Source organism: Apteryx rowi, unplaced genomic scaffold, assembly GCF_003343035.1.
Source record: "Apteryx rowi isolate R43461 unplaced genomic scaffold, aptRow1 scaffold_252, whole genome shotgun sequence".
Taxonomy (NCBI): domain Eukaryota; kingdom Metazoa; phylum Chordata; class Aves; order Apterygiformes; family Apterygidae; genus Apteryx; species Apteryx rowi.
In genome coordinates this window covers 248,036-273,801 of record NW_020448886.1, presented here as the reverse complement: position 1 = coordinate 273,801, position 25,766 = coordinate 248,036, and the positions used below count along the sequence as shown (strand labels likewise).

The following is a 25,766-nucleotide window of genomic DNA, read 5'->3' as shown; positions in this document are numbered from 1 at the left end:
GGCAGAATGAACTGGAAACATAAATATTCTTAAGATTAACTTTAACTCATTGACTTTTAGCTCTCTGATAACTACTTTTGCTTTAGGGTAAGCCACTGAAAAAAATAAATTATTTGGCTAACTCAATACTGATCTTAAAATGCTTTTTCTCCTTCCACTTTGACATTCACTTTTTAAAATCTGCAGTCATTAAAATAAGCCTTATGATCTCAGTGACATGGATTCCACTGACTCCTCAAAAAATACCCCGAACCATTAGTTTATGGCCCAGTACTCAGAAAAGATATAATTTAACTGACAACGGAATTCCCATTTGCAGCCTTCATGCACAGACTCATGGACACTCAAGGAGAGCAGAAGAGTGTGCCATCCACAGGGCTGGATGTTATGGTTACTGTAGCAATTCCCTTGAGATGTTCCTCTGGCATGATTTCTGCAAATGAATTTCTGAGGATATATTCTGGGGCAGCCTAGGCCAGCTAGCTGAATGGTTAGCTGAGGATCTTTGCCTGAAAGAGGATATAGAATTGATTCAGCCAGCAGTATCCCAGTCCCTTCTATTGCCACCCCTTGTTTTAAGAGGCCTGTTCAGAGTGTGTTGAGCAACAGGCACAGCATGTACACTACATGGACTGGACTACTCTAACACTTTTTAGAAGATGTTAATGAATTTTACTGTAGTAAAAACAAACTGTAGCAAGCCTTCTGGGATTGTCTTCTAGCTCAATCCTGCCTCATGACAAGTCAAAAGAGTAAGATTCTCCTTAACTAACCTTAGAGATGGGAATAAATGCAAAATTAAAACAACTGCATTCATTGACTGCATTGACTAGCTTTCTGTTGATTGTAAGAGAAGTTTGGAGACGCAGCTCACATGAAGACATTTAGGTGTCATAATCTGGAGATGAATCCCACCCTGGAAGACTACATGGCATATATCTATGCACCAACTAAATGTCTAGATTCTTTCTATACTTCACTGCAGGATACAGACACTGAAAAGCATGATTTATGTCATCCAAAGGTAGACATCTCAAAATTGTGAAATTAATTGTAAGCTAAAACTGCTCTGTCCCTTCAGCGACTATAAAGGGAATCTAAAGGAATATACATTGAAGACAGGTAAGAAGTATATGGTGGGAATGCTCACACAGCTTATTTTTGACAAAATCACCAGGATAACAAAACCTGTGTGACTGGAATATACAAAACTGTCTGGGCAGTTGTTTGCCCCAAACTGATCATGTTAAAGAAGAAAGTGACCATCAGCTGCATTAAACAGTAACCAGGAAATTACAGTGATTCTTCAAACAAGCAAAGAGTGAGTTTGAAAAAAAGTATAAAAGGAGCATAAAAATTTGTAGCAGGGGGGAGAGACTTCAGAGTGGGAATAGCAGCAGTCAAAACCTAGTATGGCACTGCCAGAAGTTGGCCAACTGGCATCACAACTTCTGCCTAGACCAGACAGAGCTGCCTATCCATGAGGAACCTGTATCCAGTTGGGGGAGTGAAGCACAGGGTGCAGGAAGTAGGGGAAAACCTGGGGGGTACGTGTGTCGCTTTGTGAGGGACTGTCTCAGTGGCATGTGCATTACAAGATAGTAGCGGTGTGGGTCCTACATGGGTACACATGATATGGACATGCATAAAGCTGGAGCACCCACATGTGCAACAAGAGGCATATACAAATTGGGAACCTGCACCCCCAGAAGAGGGGGTCTGTGTTTGTAACCCATGCTACCTGTGAGACTGGGTGTGCACAAAACCAGGTGGGGGGTGCCTGTGATTAGAACTTCATGGGATTACTCATAGAAGGATATTTAGAAATTTATAGGCGTTTATTAACCTTTTTAAAGTGCCTAGTACTGGGGTTTATCTATTGTATTACTGCTATTAATTCTGAGTGCATAGTTCACTGGTTGCCAGTTAATTACATGTCACTAATAAATCAATAAACTTCTTCAATCCTGATTTTCTTCAAACTACATGAACTGATCAGTTTTTTCCTGCAAGAGTATCTCACCTTTCGAGATGTAGCTAAGCTCTGAACTCACCACTTGACACCTCAAGAAGCAAGAAGATGGAAGCTGAAAGGCCATGGGAGCTACTGAATAATTCAGTGTAATACTGATGTTTACATTTTGGAATCTGGTGCATCATACTTTACAGGATTTGTATGAATACTTTTTGAAAGGACCTTGTTGGTCCCTGGTTGTGTCCTTCAAAACTAGACAGCAAAGGTATCAATAACATATTTGAGGGAAATATTTACTTCTGAGGAAACCGAAGCATGACCTTCAGTTTCAAAAAGCGACTCTTCTTGAAATAATGAGGATGTCCTCTCCATGTTGTTCTGCTATGCAATTGGAACTGTCATTGTCTTTCTGATTGGCTGGGTCTGCAGGAACTCAAAAGACTTAAGGTAGCCTCATCTCTTTGAAAATAGCTGAGCATGTTTTCATTTGAATCAACTCAATCAATCTCTGATAACTTTTTCAGCATAAGCTCTGTATTTTGAATTCATTTTTGTACATTCATCTTCTCAGTGGATCTATATTCAGTGATATTTCTCCACTAGGTCCAAATACTTTGGGGTGTAAGTAGTTGTTCATAAATACAGAAACATCCATTTTGCACACAAACACAAATCCTTTTGACTATACATGTGGAGGTATTTAGATATCTAAAGTGCCTGCAAGAATACAAACTGATTCCATGCAGAAGGCCAGAAAAACATATTTTGCAATGGAACTATCCCCTGTATCGCCTGCTAACATAGACAGACCCACACACTGTCTCTCCAGTATATAGAAAAAGTTGTAAGATGTATAATGCAATAAAAATGTACCCATAATCAAAAACAATGATTCCAGAATATATCACAGAGAAAACAGTGCAGCAATTTATCACAGGTTTATAGCACAAGCTTCAGGCAGATCTGTTTATTCCAACCTCTGATTTACTATTATGTCGTACCATTTCTCTGAACCTCTGACATGGCACTTGATAAAGGGGGAAGCTAGGGCATTATTCAGCTAGTTTATACAGCAAATTTCCCACTTATGCATATTTTTTTCTTTACACAAGCTGTTTTAAAGAAAGGTTATTTAATAGCTCAGGCCAAACAAATCTTATTCCTTAATACTGTTTTAATTTACTTACATGGAAGATATACTTTGTTTTATTTCAGGTTTAAGTTGTCAAATTTCCACTCACTTCAGTGGTTGTCCCTGAATGTCTTATTTTAAATCTTGGCTGGTGAAAAAAAGGAGAAAAGGTCATGAGCAAACTTTCCTCTAAGGATCCTTGCTCTTAAGACCAAGTCCAAAGATCACTGGAGTCAATGACAAGCTTTTCATTAGCTTTAGCAACCTCTAAATTAGGGCCTTTGAGTGGGACTGAACTAAGAACGGTTTCCCAACCCTGGCATTGACTTCTCAGCGGAACAGTAAAGATGATTTACTAACAGCATTTCTCAAATCACTGTGAGAGGCAAATGTGGACCTTTAAAAAAAGCTGTTCCAGGAGAACAGAGTCCTAAGATCCTGAAAGAAGTAGGCATTTCCCCAAAATTCATATTTGTTTCTACCAAAGACCAAGCCAGGGTTGCTGCCATCAAAGATATGCCTCATGTCAGATTACAAGAGGAGAAAGGAATGCATTTGGGAGCTAAAAACAATGTTTTATTTTCCTGTCTGAAATGTGGTCATTGAGGAGGAGAGAGAAAAAAACCTGCTTTCAGGACCAAGTACTTGAGGCAGTACTACAAATCAATGCCCCAGTCTTGCATTTATATTCATTTTAGTGAATGCCATGTGATAGAGAAAGCTGTTCTCATTCAGCTTGATTAAGGCACTCTGGAAAGTAAAAAGGAAAAGATGAGAAGGGGAGTCCGAACTGGAAAGCTGGGAGCTTACAAAGCTGCCTGGATTGAAGAGCTAGAGCCAGAAAATCTGAGGACCAGGAGACAAGCAGACAGCTTAGGGCCTGGATAAGAGAAAAAAGGCTTACTTCTGGTATATGTACTTCTTATAAGGAATAATCAGTCTAGAGAGGGTGAAGAAAGAGCTCTTGCTAGAGAAACTGGAATGCTTATATTGAGAAGAGCAGAAAAAGAATCCAGGAAGAATTTTAACTCTCTTTGTGCACTGCATGACAGACTGACACAGATACGGAAAAGGTAAAGAAAGAAGGATTATTCATTCCTTCTCTTAAGACAAGAACTAATGACATGAAATTAAATAATCAGATAGAAGTTTTAAAGCAAAAAAAAGTTATTTCTCATGCAACACATAATTAAGCAGTGGATGTTCTTTGCTGCAGGTTATTGGTAAGACCAAACACAAATAGATTCAAAAATCAATTAGAAAACTGCATGGCAGAAAATTCTACTGGAGAGCTTATTAAACATAAAGATACATATTCTATTTCCAATTTAGTGTGTCTTATACTGCAGACTGCCAGAAACTGGTAGAGTCCACCAGGGAGAGAGTATCACTTTACATGAAAACTTTACACTTTACACAAAATACACAGTTTTTGATACTTTCTTTCCTGGATGTTGCCAGAAACAGAATGTTGGACTAAACAGGTATTTGATCTCTCCTAGTCCAGACACACTTTTGATATGATATAAGTGAAAAAAGAAAAAATAGGGTTCTAGATGTTATGAGGACAGAAAATAGCCTCTCTGTTATGCTTTATCTCCCAGGAAGGGGAGCCTTGGAGAACTTTATTCTATACATAGGCTACTTACAAGAACACCTAAATGCATATGACAAGTTTTTACAGAACCTAATTCACAAATTTAATTTGATTCCTGATTAACCCTATAATCTAATCCAGCAAAAGATTTGATGGCAGTTTTCTTTTGCATTTGTTTCTGCTAAAAGACAGGAAAGAGTAAGCAATTCAAAAATAAAACAAAGGGAAAAAATCAGAATGTTTCTGCTGTTTCTAAATATTTTGCTCTTTATCTGCATGTATGTTTGCATTCTATTTCACATTAAATATCTGTGGATATTACTTCAAGTAATATCAACATTGGCCACGAGAGGGCAATACTGCAAGCTAAATTCCACAGTGTTCTCCTCTAAGCCAGATCTTCATGTCATGTTAAAAGTCCTATTTCCTGGATAGATCCTGGTCCGGTTTTATTTGTATATATGTTAAGTATGAAAAATATTTTTGTTTATTCAATTTTTCAAATGCCTAATACACAAGAGAGAGAATTTCAATGATAGTCATAGTGACTTATACCACAGCATGCTTAAACAATAGCAAACAGCTTTAATTGATTATGTTCACTTCACTGCATGACTTGAAAATCACTTAAGAGCATATTTTCAGCTAAGGACATCTGTGCTGATGCAAGTACACCAGTCAAGGAATTCAAATCCAGGATGCACCTGGCAGTCTATTTTGGATGAGCAAATGGACAGTGATGCCCCAGAGCAGGGACAGTGCAAAGCTGTCTACAGCACAGAGACTCTCCCCAGGTGACGCAGGACATGGGGAAGTCTATAAAATTGTGTCCCTCTGTTAAGAACTGGGACCAGGCTGGGAAAGGTCAATGGCTAGGCAAAGGAGGTGACTACTTCATAGCCTGTCAAACTTTGAGATAATTAATTAAAAATGAGTGTTTCACACAAGAGCTTCTATCAAACATAAAATTATTCAGGGGTCAGTCTTTTGCTCAATACGCATGCATAATATCCATTTATATGAAGGGAATTATTGCACACACTGATTGAGACCCAACCCTTAACTGGTACCATATGCAACTGTTAACCTAGAAAGCTTTTATTTTATTATTAATTTTTCAAAGGACAGATGGTCTAAAATAAGGCTATCCAAATTTCTTCAAAGAAATAAGGCTATTATACAAGTCTCTCATCAAAATATTCATGGGGCAGAAAGCCATTCTCTCCCCTGCCTTTCCTGCATCTTTCCAGTCATGGCCCAAATCCAGAGCTGTACTTTTGCCATCCCTTGACCACCCACAAAATCCTCATGCCAGCCTAGAAACCAGCTTCTTTTCTTAGCTTGCTTTCTGAACAGAGATACTAAAATTTGTACAATCCAGAGAAAACCTGAGCAGCTGGTAAGCAAGCTGCATTTGAATTCTTCCTGAATAGCCATTTAGCCAATGCTTATTCAAAAAGTCATTGTGAAGTCCTGTCACTATGATTAGCGTAAGTAAATTTAAGTTGTAAAAATCATTTACAATAGTTTACTAAAAAAGAAGCAGTGGAGTAACGCAGTATTATTCAACACAGTAAACTTCTGTTTTTTTCTTTACACAGTTTCTCTAAATCATTGGGTATCATCTGATATATCTCTATCTTTTTAAAAAATCTCACCTTCATATTCACCACATTCTGGTTACTTCTAGCAACCACAAAGGGGTTTTGTGCATAGGAGTTCAAATTTTACACTTAACATACTCAATTTGCGATAGTAAAGTTGTAACCAAGTCAACCACAACTGTGGATCAATTTCTTATTGATAATGGTTTAATTATACCAGTGTGAGAAAATTTGCTGACCGGAGGCTTATATACACTGAGCAGGTCTCTGAATTATTGTGCAACATTACCAAAGGCAGCATATCTATGATAGCAATACAGCAGATGAAAATTATTCTCATCTGTTCATTTTTAAAGATTAATTCAGTCAGCTGCTCTAGAGAAAAATGCATCACTAGCAAATTTTTCAAGACCAAAGTCTCTTCTGTTGGCATGTTCAGTTCCCAATGACAGTAATGGGTATCAGTCAATGTCAATCAGTGCAAGAACAGATCCTTTCTGTCTTTATTAACCATTGACAGGTTGCAGCTTCATAACGTAATGAACAATTTTCCTTCCTTCACACTAGAGTTGACAGATATTGACTGCTTAGAAATATACTGGATCAGATTCCTTGGCTGGGGCAAATACACATAGCTCCACTAGCTAGTTCAGGAAAGCAGATCGCTGTGCTGTCATTGTATGTCTTGCTGGCAACATCTGACAGCTCCATGAAGCTTATTTGAAACTTGCTATAATCTCATCCCAAAGGATATCACTGTTTAATTTAAACCCCCTCACAAGTATCGTCTTCTGACGACATCTAGCACCTCCTGCCTGATGCCTCTGCCTCAAGTGCAGAAGCCTCATTATGATTTTCCCAGTAGGGCTATCAGTGAATTTCAGCTGCTGGATTACACAGTGTCTCACTTTTAGAGACTACCTGACTCCTCCCAGGATCTTTATAGGGCGCATGGTTTATGCTTAGAGACAGTCTTATACATCCTGTTCTCCATCATTTTGTTAATATATATTTAAATCTATACATCACTACAAACATACTTTCTCCGGTGCCTAATTTTTGTGTAATTCTTGCCATTTTGACAAGCCTGTCTAAAGTTGTGGAAGATATAATACCATAGAAGCAGTAACCAGATTGGAACAACTGTATATGTGCTGCTGCTTCTATCTATCATTTTTATTGCTTCTTCAGCTGCCAGAGTGCTCTGTAAATGGTGTCTGGCATCCCTTTCAGCAGACTTCTCTCAGAAGGGATTATTTTCCAGAGCCATACTGCGTTTACTAATGACTATTCACCTTTAAAGTAGTTCCTACTTCAGACATGATAGTGAAATGCTGGACATTGTGGTATGTTAATAAACATAAAACAAAACTGAACTTCAAGGTTTGTAAGTGGGGAGTGGTCTTCCTAAGTGTAAATAGAAGAACTGCAAAATAGTATGGTTCTGTGGACTTCCACAGCTTCTGAAGAGGTAAAGAAAGGGATGCAGGCTCCTCTCACCTAATTCTGGTCATCTAGAATGTAGGCACCTTCCCTAACGTAGTCATAGCCCTGGGAAGGGAACAAATATTTTTAGGAGGAAACTCATCTCATTCTAAAATTAGTGCTTAATTTAGGTGGGATGATTTGTTCTCTACAGGTGTCTGTTTCTCCAATAACCAGAATTAGAGATTAGATAATGAGCTTAGACTAGACACCTTTTTAAATAGCTAAAATTGCAGAACACTACAAGGCTGGCACCATCAAAAGAGTCCTGACAGTGATTTACACTGATTTGAACCCAAGACCAGCTCCTAACCCAAGCAGCTTATATGGGACCCCTCCTCAGGTGCTGCAGTAGACCTGTATGGGACCTTGAGATATCACCTCTACTTTGTGACCTTATTCCTTCAGAAGGAAAGGAGCCACAGAACTATAGTTCCTTCATGAAGAGCTGCCATGTTGCAAGTTCAAGCATAGTTAGTTGCTGAAAGAAAAAAGGAATGGGAAGGTACACTTGGTAATCTGCAGTATTGCTGAGCAAACTAGACATGGAGAGAGAGGAGTCTCTCCAGCCACTTGGAGATGTCCAAAGTTAATCCAATTAAAGCAGCTGTGAAACATCCATCTTCATAAAACCTAGAGACCATGGGAAGCCAATCCTCTCCATGGTACACTTCCCTCCCCTTATTTGGAAGTGCCCTGACCCTCTTTGATTCTGTTTTACTGCACCTAAAAAAGAAGTCTAAACAAACCATTTTAAATATTTACTTTCCTTTTTCACAACACTGTCAACACTTGGGCAAAAGATGTTACAACACGACAGCACCCCCACAGCTGCGCTTTAGAGAAAACTTCAACCTTGCAACTGCTGTCAAATGTCAGCGATAAAAATTGGCATTGAAGCAAGCAAACCTCAGGGTCCTTCATAACCCTCACTGCGTAGGCTGGCTCTTCCCTCCTTCACGAATCAAACCCCTCTCTTTCTGAGGAATAAAAGCTGTATATGAGGAGAATATTCACTGTCAGCTGGGGACTGCAAATAAGGAAGGGGGAAAAGTGAAGAACCATATTATCTGTTTTTTTGTCTCCACACTTTGCCTGAAAGAGCGGAACAATTAGGAAATGAGGTGTTTTACCTTTACAGAAAAGTGCTTCTTCTTGGGTGGATGCCAGACAGTGCCAGCTGAATGAATGAAAGCCCGCAAAGGTGTTAAGGATGTGACTAGCACATATGCTTTGATGATGACAGAAAGGTCTTGAGCTTTAAGGATGTCCTTGTGGTCTCGTGGAGCTGATAGCTGATTCCTGGAAAGTAATAATAATTACACATGGCATTATGGAAGTGCTGTTGCAATCTCTGTCAAAAAGAAAATGAGCTATAAGAATACAGAAATTAGAGGAGAAAATAATTGCCTTTTTTCCCTAGTTAAGTAACACAGCAGGTGAAACCAAGCTGTCTAGAACAGTGCTTTACATCAAGTCTTTTTCATGCTTTCAGTATTTTTTAATCTTAATTCCCAGACATAGAAAGTAACTATGTTAGAAAGGAGTTATGGTAGAGACCACATAAGGGTAAATGTATTGTGGGCATGTTGTAAATATTGTAAAAGCAATCATTACTAGCCCAGGACATTCAGAGTGGTGGTTAAAATATTAAAGAAATTCAAGAAGCTGAAGTAACAGAAATGCATAATCAAAGTACCCCAAATTAACACTGATTTGTAGTGATGTCAGAAAAAAAAAATCTATGGAAAGACTGCACTATGATAAGCACTTTCTTCAATTTAATAGAAGGCCACAAACATGTGGGTACTGAATGCTTCAGCAAGGAAAGTCACGAGCTATGATTCCAAATATTATGATAGATTATGACACCTAGAAAAAGCACTTAATAAATCAGCTAATCATAAAAGAATTATCCAAGCTAACTTTGATTTGGGAGTGACATGGCTGTCTAGATATTGGCCTACTGCTCCCATAGTTTGTACAAAAAGAATCAGCTATAGAAAGAGGGGGGAAAAAAATGAAAAATACCCAAGGAAAAATCTATTGCTTAAAAGCTCATTATTTGGGGAAATTTGAGCTATGCTTGGGTATATTGACAAATGAGGTTATTATTCTGTCTGTTAAAAACTCTGAATATCAATCTACCTCATAACAAAAGAAATAAGAAGATGAATATATGGGTCTCTAAGGCTGTGATTAGTGGTAAAAGACACAGGAATCTTGTGCTCTTCTCCCATTTCTGTGTAATCTTTGGCAAGACATAGCTTTTCTACACCTCAGTTTTGCCATCTGTTAAGGGAGTTTAATAATATCTATCTTAAAGAGATTTGTTTTCTTTCCCCTAAAAAATGGTAGGGACCCAGACCATACTATTTGTGTGATACTGTAATGTAAGAAGCAACATTAGGACAGCCAGTTCTCAAATACTTCTTAGTGCCTCACTTAATGGAAGATCTCTCTGTAAAGGAATATATATGTCTGTGGTAGGGGTAAGGCAAGAATGGGAACAGGAAATGACTCAGCCAGTAAGAAACCTAAACATTCAGGGCTGTCCATGGATCTGTATTTAACTACTAGGTAGATAAGATGTTTAAATGCCCTTAGCATAAAGGCTTAGGTTTTCATGTACAAAGCAGGTACAAGCTTGGCTATTACAGAAACAAAAAGTATAAAAGATATGACACATATAAGTGCTCCTTCCGTTGTGGTCTTGAATCTTGCTATATTCTGCTTCCCCATAATGCAATGAAATGCATTATGAAACACAAACAGTTCATGATAGTGTGGTATCACATCTTACAGCTGTGCACTGTTGGTCTGGTTCCACAAGTACCACGGATGGGCAGCATGTGTCTTGTCATTGCTTTCCCAACTCTGAGACATTTTGCTTGTGGTGCTGGCCTTTGACAGCCCAGGCTGACCAGAGCATTCTGGGGTGGCAATTGGGAGGTACAATTCTGAAAAAGTTCCAAGAGAATAAAAAAGAAAGTCAGTAGGGCATCCAAAGGAGAAGGCATTTCCTGCTGCTAAGAACAAAATGCATAAAACACAACAGGTAGAGAGGAGCTACCAGAGTCAGCTGAAATTGTAAAATAACAAGTGCTTAGACTATAAACCCTTTTGGATCTGCTAGCAAAGAGATTTACACTCACCAAGCATCCCCTTCCAGCTGCAAACTCAGAGCGTTAGCTGCAACTCTCACTTTATATGTGTATGTACATGAGTGCTGCATATGAAAAAGCATTCCCTTCCCCCCTTCCTCTAAAAATAAATCCTTTATTTCTAGATACAGAAGTGTTTCTCACACTGCTCTAATTACAACTGATGTTGATGGGACATTTATCTGAATAAGGACCAAGGGACTTTGCTGCAGTAATCATGCAATCAGCTCAGCTCAACTCAGTAAATAACAATATACCCTTGTTCTAGATTCATAGCTTAAGGCTAGACTTTGTTGGTTACTGAAATCTACGGGTGGATGAGTTTTGCCACTGAATGCAGTGGGAGCAGGACTGAAGTACCAGAGTCCTCAAGATTACTGAGTCATGTGAATATTAATAGTAATCAAAACATTGTGATGTGATATCAATCAGTGGGGTGGTGTGTGTTTTCTGTTTTTACTGTGCTGATAAAAAGGTACAAAGCCCTTACATTATGTCATTATTTCATGCAGGGTGGTTTTCATTAACTCTATCACACTTCACTTTAGACATTTCAAATTCTTAAGTAATAGTCAGGGAAAAGTCAAGCTGTTCACAGACCTCATTACTTATCCTTTTAATGTCATACTGCACTATGCTATCTTATTAAGTTATTTGTATAGCTTCTCTTTCAATGCAGGTAGTCTCCATTTTGGTACATGAAATTAAATATAAAACTGAATTGTATTTATGGTGATGAGGTGTGAGCAGCCATTCAAGGAAAAAAAACTATTCATTTTCATACAATTCCTGTTAAAATACCATTTTGATGGTCTATGTTTATTTACTGCTCATTAGATCAGATCAGTTCAGCCTTTCAAGCTCAACTGGGATCTAAAATTAATCTGGTCCTTTGCCTTACATGCACCATTCAGCAGGAGTAAAGATTTTACTAATCAAAATCAGTCTTTTAACACAGCACCTCATAAGATTATACACTCATTGGCATCTTTGTGTCTGTGTTATGCACTATAATTTATTTGAACTTTGTTTACTGATGGTACAGAGGCAAAACCAACTACTGTTTGTCTACATGGCTGTGTAGTGGTAACAGGAAAAAACTCCCATCGAGTCATTTATTTAGCAGACTTGATTCTGAATATGCGCAGTGAGCAGACCTACTAAATCAAGTCCATATCCACCATGTAAAGAGAAAACGGCATTTCACTATGGCAATTTTCAAAGGTCCCACTGCACCTATTCCTATGTGTCATTTTAGCTACCTAACTGAAGTGCCTGTGTTAGCAATCTAGCATTTTTAGGCTTCATCTTTAGAGAGAAACCAATCCTCAGAGCACTAAGAAAAATACTGGTTCTGAACTGCCTTCTGGAAAAATCTCTTTTTCATTGACTATGCAAACTAAGCTACTTTCTTGGAACTGCTAATAATTCCCAGAGGATAAAGTCTGATTATACAGTTTTGGTGTTCAGGCAAAACAGAATTATTAAAATCCCATACAGGCCCATCACAGTACATGGATGACTTCAGAGATCTCTCACTGATTTATTTTTACATTGGTGAAAAAAAGAAAAAGAAAAAGATGCACCCCTCCAGTGTTGTAGCTATCTACAGAGTTAGAAGAACAACTACACCCTGTTCCACTGTATCTTGGTACCAATACATCCATCAGGAAAAGCCCAGCACAGACTCGAGTTCAAAACTCATGACATTGGTCTTCAAACAGCAAGACAACAGTCTACCAACCATGAGCGGGATCAAAGTCACACAAAACTCACTGAAGTCCATGACAGCAATCCAGGCTAACAACTTTTGAGTACTGACTGGGAGATGCAGATCAGAGAGAGATCCTATGTTGATGGCTACAGCATACAATTGAAAGGAAGCACAACTGTGGTTCCAGACCAAGCTTCCTATAACATACACACCTTTTACATTAAGCCATAGCTATGCAACAACATTAACAGAACTATGGAAAGAACAAGAATGAGAGGTCTTCTCTCCCCAACGGAGCTTCTGAAAATGCTATATTTTGCTAACTGAAATGCTATCTGAAAATGCTCAGATCTGAAAAACTATATTTTGTCAAAGATGCACATTTTTCAGGAATTGCTTTAGTTAAAATGACTGTGATGCTGAGAAAGGGGAAACACACAAAAAATAATTTTCTTATTTAAAATGAAGCCAATATTTCAATTAAAATAAGAACAGGGCAGCAGAGAACAGCTGTTCAGATTGTCACTCAAGAGAAAGGAGAAAATGTTTTTTCTTTTTAAAATATGTTCTTAATTGTACTGCTAGGGCAACAACTAACCAACATGGTATTAGCTCACAACTCTGAGTTTGAAAAGAATGAAATAAGTTTTGTACCTATATTTAACTCTTTTAAATCAGAGATTTAGCTGTTTTGAGAAAATACAAAAGTTTACTTTGACATTAATTGATTTTTCACTACGTAGCAAACCATTTACTGGAGCAGAATAAAAAAAAAAATGGGTAGGGACAGAAGAAAAATAGAACTGTCCTGAAATTCTCAAACCACTGGGGAGAAACCCCTTAGTACTATGATAAGTCATTGGAAACTGGCCTTGGGGTAAGGAAAAAAAAAAAAAAAACACCTATCTCTCAAAGAAGAGAAGGTTAGACAAATTCAGAGCTTCAGTTATCAGTATGGAGAAGAAAAAAGGAGGCAAAGTTCCTAAATTATTCCTCATGCTACAGATCATCCGATTTGCATGGTGCTTTACACACCTCTACTGGTTTTCTATTAGCATTTGCCTGGGAAGGAGCCACCACAGTGTGGCTGGAAGAAGGAGAAAGGGGAAGAAGATGTCGCAAGACACTTCCTCCTTTGAGATGACATAGAGCATGCACATCGTCAGCCAGAGCTAATGAGGGAAGACAATCCCTTACTTTGGTAAACATACTCCTAGTAATCAATGAATATAATTATAATAATAATAAAAATATGTCCTTAGTGCTCAAATGCAGCACACTCAGCTGGATCAGTTCTAATAGCAACTCTTCCCCTGCTCTTGCACTCAAAAGTCGTAATAGTGCTTGTTAGAGCTGTAAATTTGTTAATCAACATTATTATCAATGAAAATTAGCCTGCAATGCCATTACTGTTTGTAGTAATTAACATGTTTTTCCATCTTGAAATCACTCTACAAACTGTTGTTAATTAACCAATCCTTCTGAAGTGTGGAAATAACATCAACATCTTATAATAGAAGAGGTGAGGATGGCTCAACAGTTGATTTGTGTCAGTCAGTTTGAGAAACCAAATTAGAAATTCCAGAATCCTAGTCTCATGCCCAGATAACCAGACTACATTCCCTCTTTCAAAAATCCAGATCTTAGTATCAGTTATTTTTTGTAGCACAGACTTTTAAGATCAAAAAAAATATATAGGTAAACTAGAAATGAACATTCTCCCATTTTAAAATGGCTATGCAGTAATTAAAAGGCTATTCAAACTGTTGTTTTTTCTGAGGAGAAGTTGTAGGCTTTGCCAGTCTGCTACCATTTGTAATGACCTATTGCAAAGCAAGAACCTTAAACTGGATACCAGCTTTTAGTTTGAATGAAAACACATCACTTCCTTGAAATTCTGACTGGAAGAAGGCTTCTTATGCTGACATCTCTGAAAGGGTACAGCTAAAAACCCTGATTTGAAGCACTTTACCGATCTCCACCTTAAAAATCTCTTCTCTGTCTGCCTAGGGTGTTCTCTGTGATGCCTTTATAACTGGTAAGGAAATTTTCTTCCCAGTTGAATTCACACATTAGCTCTGAAGCCACAGCAGTAGGTAAAAGATAGATCAGAGACATACACACAGCTGGTGGGGTAAGGAAGGGCATATGTGAAAGGGAGATATAAGATCCAGCAAAGCAAGTCAACACCGATAGATCAAAAAAAATAGAGTGCCCCTTTTTTACATGAACTGGAGGTAGATTTTGTCCTGTCAACTGCAATCTATTGAAGTACCACAGAGTCAAACAGATCAGTGGACAGCAACAGCAACTATACTGATATCTAATGAGGGAGGCCTTTCAAATATTTTATAAGGATATGATTGTTGCCTCCCCCCCTTCTCTGGCTCCCAAGTTATTTACTCATCTTTGGCTCAGAGTTCTTGAGTGTTACATGAGATTCAACACATGCAGAATAAAGAATAGCTGATTTAAGAGTTAACAACATGTGGCTGAGCAAAAGGTTTACCAATAGCTAGAAGTACTTTTGGACAAATTAAGACTCCCTGGAGCACACCAGATAATTGTTTACATGGCTGTTGCCAAACATATACATGCACTGCTGGTGAATAGAATGCTTAGGTTAATTGAACATGTGGTGATCTGCAAAGGTAGTTAATTCAACAGGAGAAGTTTCTACTGGCTGAACTAGGCAAGTAACACTGAATTGAAAGAAAAGGAAACAGAAGACAAATTAGATGTGTCCTTTTCTTTATCCTTTATGTTTTAATATCCCTGGATGTTACAAGGAGAGTTGCAGTACGGTTTTATTGGTTAATTTTTTTTTTCTTTGTTCAAGCTCTAAAGAGGCTATATGTGACACATTTCAACTGCAGAGCAAGGAACAGTTAAGACTTCTGTCTCTGTGGGAAAAAGGTCGTTTTGTTTCTAAACTGCCCATCAACTGTCAGAAACATTTCAAGAGCATTTGTGTCACCTTTGGAAGCTCATGGTTGTTTCATGAAGTACAAAGCCGGAGATAGGATGAAACTGAAGTACGGTGCAGTGCTTTGTTCTGAGCCCAGTATATTCTTAATTTTTTTCATATAGGACATCATAAGCTCAGAACATTTATACTTGCAGAGTCTTCCTCTAATTGCTTTTCTTTTAAGAAGGAAAATCATCTCTTTAGAACCTGAAAGGACATTAATCCTGGAACTGTATGGGAGATTTTCCATCTGCATAGAAATCTTCTGAACTTCTTCCTAGATTTTCATAGTGGCAGTTTGTCTCTAGCAAGAGCTCAGATTCTCTAATACAGGAAAAAAGGAGAAAATGGTAATCATCTCACATAAATTCCCAGCAGTTGCTGATACAGAATAATATTCAGAAAGGACTGGTAACAGGTTGTCTCTGCCTGCCTACTAAGCTTGCACACTGGAAGGGCATCTAGGTGTGTTGGAAGAACTTTACATTGCATCCTGCACCTTGATCATTCATCTGCCTGACTGGTATGGGCAGCTGGAGCACACAGAGCTTATTTCTGAAAGGGACTGGGCAAACTGGATTGCTTACAACCTAGTCATCTTCAGGTATTTACAGATGGGTGATTTTCCAGGCTTTGTAAGCTTGAAAGGCGTGTTAAACAGCTGCAAAGATTGATCCACATCAGGAAGCATTTAAAAAGCTTTCATAGAGTCTTAGGCAGGTTCCTGAACACCTCCAGATCTAGGGAATTATGGTCTAAATAAAGCCTACTATCTAGTACCTTTTGCTCAGTTATGTATAGCATGCATAGTAGCCTGCTTTAATGTGTATAACCATGGACATGATTACCATTAAAAGTTCATTTTTCCAGTGTTGATTTCAGAGGCTGGATGGTATTAGTTGGACTACTACCCATCCATAGTTTGAGATCATTGCAGGCTTGTCACAGAAAGCAGACCCTTTCCATTTAACTGCCTTTTGTTAAACATTTGACCCATCTCATGAAAAGATTCTAAAACAAAGATTAGTATTTTCCTGTGGTTTACACATTATGCCTGAAGGCTGCTAAAGAAAGAGAAAGAACATGTAACTCAGAATTTTACAACCTATGCATTTAGAAAAGGGATGGCTTTGAAACTCAAAAGGAGGTGCTGAGTATGTGAAGGAAGCTAGGAAGCCTATGGGTAATCCTGGCCCCAGTGAAGTCCTGGCAACATTTCCATTAATTTCACAGGAATGGGATTTCTTGCTTGATACTTAACACTCTTGTGATGATTTTTACACCTTTTCTTTAGCTTCATGTGTAATGTGCACATTTCTGCATGTTCAACATCCCAGCCACTACTGAATATTGATTTAGCTGTCATTAAAAGGGTTTCATATTCAAAAACCGCAGTGAGCTCTCCCTCTCTAATACATTTAACGTCAAAGTATCCCACACTGAATACTGAGAATGGAGACACCTCCAGCTATTAGTTATTGCTGGAAATTTAGACAGTGGCTACATAAAATACACTTAGTATCGAGAAAAAAAACAATTTATAGTAAAGCAGATCTAGATGGAAAAGAAGTTAAACTGTGGATTGGAATCCATGTCTAGAAAACACCTGTGAAGTTTCAGTGATAAAGACAACCACACAACAGCACACCATTTTCAAATGTATGTGTTGTTTACTTCCCCCTCTAAAAACATCAGCAAACACAGCTTCAGCTTAGATTAATCATTTACCATGCTTGTTGCTTCTCTGTTTTGGCAGATGTGTAGCAAAAAGTATGTATTAAATACAATCTTTGCTTCTTCATTCCTAAAGTATCCTCACAGTTAAAAGATAGATTTTTCAATATCTTCCAGAAGGGCTTGATCCTGTGCATACACCCTTCATACTACAACTTAAGTTTACTGGTAAGCTATAAAACACTGGAAGAAGTGACTCAGTGAAAACACTGGCTGTTACGTGATTAGATCCACAACCATCATTCTGTACTAGTAACAAAGTAGAAGATATAATAGTATGTGACTGAAGGCCAAGTAATTAAATTCATTTAGCTGCTTTACTTCTTTTCTGTCTCCTCATATTAATTGTTACCACAGAAGTATGTTTTTGTCCCAGATGAGATCTGACCCTGTTTTAAAACAGAGAACATCCTGCCCCAAGTAGTCTATAATCAAATTAACATCAAAAAAGACAAATGTTGATTTCGTTGGCCATTCCTGAGGCTCCTAGCAAAAAAGTAATGGACACAAAACTGATCACTACTCACATGTAGACATTTTTAAGGGCCAGTTGGCAAAAGAACATCACTCTTCAAAGAAGCATGTTCCTGTTGCAGAGATGTTGAATTATTGAAACAGAAATTTCATCTATAATTTCTCTCTCACATAGGTGGCTCCACAGGGATTCCTGGATCCAAGGATCAAGTATCTGGTAGAGGTGACAGTCAGCCAGAGCAGCTGCATGTGAGAGCAGCTGTAAGCAGTGTTGCAATTTGATTACAGCTGACCAGCCGCTTACTGCCTGCTACAAAATCACAGCTGAGAGCCCTGGGACAGTGAGAGAAGAGGAAGGCTGCCACTCAGCCTCAGTTCCTGATGTCAGATAGCAACATGATCCAAACCAAAGACAGTAAAGAAAAGCAAGTAACACTGCTGCAACTGTGTTGCTAGCTACCATCTAATAAAGCAGCCAGTGCTAAAGGAGCATGATAAGCTCTGTGACTGTACTGAGCCCTTGCTTCCTTCTTTACCCTCTGTCGCCACATTGCCTGCTAGCTCCAGAGTAACTCAGGGACGCTGCGGAAAGGCAGGTGCAGATTTGCCAGGCAGGGGGAGAGCAAGGCTGAGGGGCATTAACTCCTCAGTCAGCACCAGACAGTAAACATATCACATATTGAGATCACAGTCACACAGCTGTACTGTGTACATCTCCTTGCTTTCCTGCCCAACCATTTTCATTAGGATTGTGTCTACCTCAAATCCATCCATGTGATAAACACTGTTAGCCAACCCCACAGGCTAGCAAGTGAGCATGCAGGATTTGTAGACACTAATAAAGCACGTGACTAATGACACTAATAAAGAGAAATCCATAAGGGAGGCATAAGGGAGGCATAAAGCAAAAGTATTACTTTAAAAAGAATCACTGATTTGGATGGGCAAAGAAGAACAGCCATGAATGGCACAGGCTGGGCCCTGGCATAGAAGCAAGACAAATCCTTATGCAGAAATACAGACTAGTTCAGGTTGCTTAGGGAACAGGAAAATCAGGCAGACTGTTTCAATGCTGTATGCATTCCCACTATTTTCCTGGGCAAAACCTGTGAAAGACAATGCTTGCTGTGCATATATCAGGATGTCTTTCCTGTGCACTAAACTGAGTACAGGCTATTGGGATTCTCTTCACTTTGTGGACCTTCATCCTCTCCATCACTGAGGAGACAGAGTAGTTCCATCCAAGCCTAGTCCTGACCCTACCTGCGGTGGGGCAGTGAGTCTAAGCACCTGAAATCCTTTTGCCAGTCATTCTTCAACCTCAGAGAGCTTCTAGATTTGGGTTATTTGCAGGAAAATTTGATTCACAGGTTCCGGCAACAGCTGCAGCTCTACTGACCTGGGCAATAAATGCCAGGAGCTTTTCTTGGTCATTCAACCTCCATGCCAGAACCTCCATGTGGTCTAAACCCCATAAAATGACAAGGCGCAGGCAACAGGCACCCGGTTAGAAACTCCTGTCCCAAAAGCACTGCCAAAGCAGGAGTGAAACTAATCTTTTCAGACTGAGCAGCATGCATTTATCATTCTCTTCCATACTGAATTTTAAGATCCACTATCATTTTTATGCCTCATGACAAGCCCACTGCCATGTGTGTCCATTTGCCAGCAACTGCTTTCCTCTCTTTCATTCTCCTATCGCATCCAATCTATCCACACACACTCTTTTTTGCTACCCTAAACTCATTATCCTCCAGTCTGTCTTTCCTGTCCTTTTTCTCTCCCTAGCTTCTCTCCTGCCCCTTAAAAAGGAATCATCACTGATAAGTCCATAACCTTTTCCCATACGCAAAGAATCAGTCTGAATTTTCAGTCTGGCAAAAAGATTTTCCATTAAAGAGCTGAAACAAAGAAACAAGCACAGACCTAATATTCTCCACAACTCATTCTCTTCACAGCAGCCATATTGACATAATAGGCATAAGGGAAGGGGGCATATTCTCTTATATAAAACAAACAGCTCAACTGTTTCAAAACAAAAAATTCTGGTCTAGCAATATCAACAGATAGAATAACGTGTTTAAAGAGTTTACCCTAGCACCCACTACTTATCAATACCAACATAATCATACCCACTGTAAATCCAGTAATCCCATCCTCTCAGTCTTGCTCCCTGGTATTCCTTTCTATGACTTAGTGTGTCTTTAATTAGATGATATAATTCTTAGAGCAGCAACCTGGTGTCTTCTCTTGCTCAGCAAATTGCTTGACTCCTTGGGAGGCTGACTAAATGACAAACCCAGTAATAACAAACCAACTGATCCTCTTCAACAGGAACTGGAGAGTATCCCCATGGACTCAAAGAGACAGGAGCGAAAATGTACCACTGATATGAAAAGAAATGATCTCTCATGTGGAGGAAATATTGATGAAAACTGTTTTTTCCCCAAATAATTTTAAAATTGAAAATCAGACAAATCCTAATAATCAGCAGCTTTGCTGTTGTTGGGCAGAGAGATCTGTCAGAGGATGCAAGCAAAAGAAAGAAGTGGAAAGAGCTGGCTATGTCTGATGGATGGGAGGAGATGCAGAATATCTATTTAAAGTTTGCTTTAATTTATGCCTTTTTTCTTCTTGACCACTACACTGAAATCAAATGATTTCACCTTTTGTTTGTAATTTCACCTCCTATGGGTTAATTTCAACCATAGTAAATTAGATATCACATATACAGTGATGCTGAATAGGATTAAGCTCTGGATTAAGACACTTGCACTTTGATGTCTATACAAAGACTATTCTGTGTGTGCCAGGATCTAAGTTCCTATTATAGTTAATGGAGATCTAGCTGATACAGTCAGTGTAGTCTAGAGAGCAATATCAGCTAACCCTAAACTATGCTGGTATTGGCTGGTGAACTAAATACTCTTTGGACTTTGCTAACTCTATACTGGACCTCTGTTAATTATGGGAGCTTAGATACCAACTGTTAGATTCAGCTACCCGCACACAGGCATCTATTGCCATCTAAGATACCGTAGGATATCCCTCTGAGCCTCCAGCTGGTGGTTCAGAAGGACATGGGGTCTTTGCCAAATCTGCCCATCCCACTGGCTGTCCTGGATTCCCTGGAGAGTTTCAAGTGGCATGAACCCCTGTATTTAAATTACTACCTCTACCCCTAGAGCACACATTGATGCAGAGACACCTAGATTTAAGAGATGGATTTGTTTTTACTTTAAAACACTGCTGCTAATTTTGTTCAAAGACCTTATTTACTGAATACTGAAAGGAGAGGGACCTCTGATATTTGTCTGTGCTTCAGCAGACTATACTAATCCTCCTTTACGGAGTGAATAGGAACCTCAGACCCCTAGTGCTGAGCACACATAACAACCTTGATTTCAAGGGGATTTCAGCATCAGTCATGAAGGCTTTTCCCTTGTCTGGGAAAACAGTAATAACATAAAAGTGGAATAAGATGTTTACAAATTGCCTTTACATAAAGAGGAGCAACTACTGGACAGCTTGATGTACCACATACACAGAGTGGCTTGTACCACAGTTTATGGACATCCATGAAACGTGCATATCTTAAGGGGAAAGCTCTGTGTGTGGTGAGTGCCCCTTGTGTTTGTGGTTTTGTGGTAGTAAAATAAGAAAAACTATTGCAATTGGCTTTTCTCCAAGTAGCAGGGCAAACCAGTGTGTTTCAAAGGCAGCCTGTTACAACATGAATAGGAACTAGCAATTCCTGAAGTCCTTGAAATTTTTAGAAATCTGTTCAGGTTTGTCTGAAACTGGTACTATATCAGAATACTTTCTAATTCACATTTCAGTGCAAGGGAATCAAGGCACTAGGCATCACTGAAGACATACTTATGAACTCAATCAAAACGCAATATATTACTTACATAGTATACTACGACTTAATGATAAAGAACTCTCACAGGACCCAGATAAATGTTCATTATACTGCATGTTCCTTATGATCAGTATTGACAATTTATTGCATCAGGAGAATACAAAATGTCCAATTTAAACTGAGTCTCAATACACAGTTCTTTATGGAGAACACTTCACATAGGTTTTAAATATTGATCAGTCTTTAAAGGAAACAGTAAAAAATACTAAAAGGGAAAATTCAGTATGCTCAGGTTAGGAACCATTTCAACTTTAGCCAAGCATCTAAAAGCCAAGCATTCAATCTAAGCTACTTGTCTAGGGACCATTTACTGTCTGTGGTGAGAGGTAATTGGATAATTAGTACCTCCAGAGGGTAATTCAACCCAACTTATTTCAAACCCATAATTTAGAACAAAATGAATCATTCTTTGAAGATGCCCCTCTCTCTCCACTGACTTTAAGGAAAGGCAGTCTGACTAGATATCTAACTTCTAAACGGTTAAACAAGATGTGATGAATCCTACCCTTATGTGATAAATATAGCATATATATAAAAGGCGGGGAAAAAAAAGAAAGAAAATCAGACCAAACAACCTTCCTAACATGGCTAAAAACTAAAGTAATAAATGTTGGGGTTTTGTTATCGCATTATTATAAACAAGGATTTCTTATAAGCCAAGTTTATATAGTGAAGTTAGATAATAAATCAAAAACAGCACTGATGCTGGATATTTAGTGGTGTAAGTGGGATCAGAATGAGTCTCTCTGCAGTTTAAACAGACGTAATACAGTGCACAAGAGTTTTGTCCAGTTTCTGTTCAAAGCTGAATCTCACCCATAGTAAATTAGAATTCTCTGGCAACTGGCCCATAACCTTTAAACTTTTCTGGTGGATGATCTTAATATACAAAGGCTTTTTATCAATAAATTATGTCTGGATGGGAACCAAACTCCAACTCCTACTCCTTCTCCATGCCACAACATTTTTGTAAAGCTGAACAAACATATTACATTGAACACAGGGCTCTGTAGTGTAAACACGAATACTAACATAAGATAGTCCAAAAGTAAGACACTAACAGTCTAAATTATTTCTACAGTATGCAATGGCTAAATAATGCAATGTTTTAACCTGAAAATATATACTGCATAACTGTAAATTACATTCAAAAGTGTCTGAAATGGACCTCTTGTTCCATTTTTACTTTTTTCTATGCACTCATGACTAAAAATACACAGGAAGTATGAGCCTGACTGTCTTATGTCAAAGACTTCATATTAAGACTACTAAAAGACCTTCACTATGTATGCAGATTTGAAGAAATTAGAAAGTTACCTGAAAAGGTTTTTGTTATCTCACATAATCCTTCTTTTCTGCAAAGGAAATGCTGAATTTCTGGAAGTAGGTTTATCTGTACATAAAAAAGAGAAGCTTTAGAAATTTCATTTTGAAAACTGTTCTTTCTACTGGAGCCTTCAATGGTTTAGTGATTAATTCATCAGGAAGAGACACCTCATGTAAAAAACTTGTGTCAGAGTCAGTAGGGAATTACAACTTTTCCATCCCAGCAATGTGGGATAATGAATTTAAAATATAAATTCTTCCTCCATAGCAATCACACAACAAAGTTTCAGACTTATGCCTCTCCTCTCCTCATCCCTTCTCTGCTCCGCTTAGTTTGTGCAACTTCCCCATGCCCTGCCGGTTACCAATCACTATCTCTCACTGCATGGGATTAGCACACGGGGCATGTCTGCAGTGGTGGGTGAGCCCAGAGCAACCCCATGCTGCCTGTGATAGCCTGGGGAGGGGCAGCGGAGAGGAACGCACTGCAGGAGCAGTCAGGCTGTCTGCAGTTCCACACAGCTTCATCAAGCTTCATCACCTTAGCTTGGGTACGTACCTGAGTTAATAAGCTCTGCCTCTTGAATTTCTGTGCTTGGGCACAATGGTAAGCTAACATAACTAAACCATATCCAGACTCTACTACAAAGAATGGTGCTGCACTGTGGTATGGGCATGCCAGCAGACAGTATTCCAGTATTTAAACAGACAGCAGTCCAATATTTAAAGCCACCTGGTTTAAGCCCCTGCTGTGCTGTAGACTTCCTGAGGGAACCTGGACAACCCCTTTGATCACCTTATGTCTCCGTTATCCATGTATGAAACTTCTGGACATTGCAGAGTGCTGCAAGGATTATTACCTTGCATATTATTAGAAACTCGGATACAATATTAATCAGTAGAATGAGAAACAAATGGTTTGCAGAAGCCTGGGATGCTTTATTATCTGAACCCACCTGCAACCAAAGTATCTATATTTTTAGCAAGTTGGAACTGCTGTAAAAATTTCATTTTGTATGCACTGAGGTATGGTATCCTGCCCCAGGGGACTCCAATATGCTCCTAGCTCTGGGTACTGTGGACATTCAGGGTTCTTTTGAATCCCCATGAATATGCTTTGTAGCTGAACTACATCCCTTTTAAAAGCGCCTGTGTTTCTCCCAAGCCTACAGATCAGAGACTGTATTTTGGGTCTTGCAATAATTATATATATGTTATAAAATATATATATATACACGTATATTTTTCAATAATATATATATAATATATATGTTATAATTATTTGAAATATGAGCCAAACTGTATCCATAGTTTGGTCACATGTTTTCAAACAAAGACAGACCTCAGTTTAAACAAGTCATACATATTTTCACCACCAAGTCAGCTTCTTATTTAGATATGTGCATATCTAAGTAATCTAAACTGTGCCCACAACATACTCAAGTGAAGAAAAGCAATCCTGAAAATACAAGTAAATATTGGCACCACTGATGCTTTGGACAGTGAATAAGCAGATTGTTGTGCCAGAGCAGAGCCCAAGTAACTCCTGTGAAGGCCCTGGGTGAGGACATCAGTCCAGCTCCACATTATCAAGTGTAGGAGCACTGTCACTGCTTGAAGAGGTGCCTGAATTATGTTTACAATGGAGTAAATACATTAGATGAAACTCAACAATAATATAAGATGTGAAGCCTGAATTAGTCCAGCTTCATCTTCTGCCAAAAGCTATTATTTGGAAACAGTGCATGCATTTTTCCCCCCATTTCTAAATTTTCTTTTTCCAATGGGATACTTGTTTAAATTTCCTTTGACTTTTGTAGGCCCTTTTTCTGTGTGGCCTGCTGTTTGAGGGTGGCCAGAAGCAAAAGGCTTTGCACAGAAGCAAAAGTTCAAGTTGGAGAAGAGTGAAATGTGACACTTAGTTGTAACAATTTTCAATGTTTACATTGAAATATTTACATCCAAAATATCAGACTACATCCACAAAAAAATTACTCTTGATCTCTGGATGTGATATAAAGAAGAATTAAATGTTAATATGTGATAAGTATTTTTCAGTAGATCTGAAACTTGACAAAACTTTTTATAGTTGTTAAACCATGTTGCTGCACTGTAAAATCATCCTCAGATACTCTTTTTTTTTGTGTGAGTGAGTGCTGAAAATTTGGCATAGACCTGTCCCCTCATTCCCACAAAGGATAACAAATAATCGTGTACCTTCTGGAATAACTCTAGATGATGCAAGTCATCTATTCGAAAGCAGCTACCACCATCAGTTTTTCTGGAAGACAAGCAAATCAGAAGATCCCAAGGGCTCAAGTCACCTGCCAGAAAAGAAAAGAAGCATACTGAGAAAGAAAATATCATGCAATTCCTGTTTGAACAGAAAATGATTAGAGCCAAGTTCTGTGGAACAGCAACCTGTTGGGGGTTTAAATACATCAACAGCTACACAGGTGGCAGAGGGAACAAAAGACATCCTAGTATATTCAGTACCACAGTTCAAGTTTTGGATATATACTTAGGTTTTTCACAGCTGGCACCTCCTATTACACCTGTGGCATTTACTGATGCCTATTGATGTCGAGTCATCTGGAGTCTGGCCTGACATAATAGGATTTAGAGATGAAAAAGTTGAATAACACGATCCTGCTTTAGTCTGTTCTTT

General features: G+C 38.6%; 1 protein-coding gene across 1 annotated transcript in view; it reads right to left on the bottom strand.

The window, feature by feature from the left end:
• Positions 1-25,766, bottom strand: part of CPED1 (cadherin like and PC-esterase domain containing 1) — a 154,828-nt gene that overhangs the window by 94,499 nt on the left and 34,563 nt on the right. The window contains exons 4-7 of the mRNA XM_026067055.1: positions 25,316-25,422; positions 23,090-23,165; positions 10,597-10,753; positions 8,927-9,095 (exon numbers count right to left, since the gene is read on the bottom strand). Of these exons, the coding sequence (XP_025922840.1) occupies positions 8,927-9,095; positions 10,597-10,753; positions 23,090-23,165; positions 25,316-25,422 (509 nt within the window). The remainder of the gene's footprint in view (positions 1-8,926; positions 9,096-10,596; positions 10,754-23,089; positions 23,166-25,315; positions 25,423-25,766) is intronic.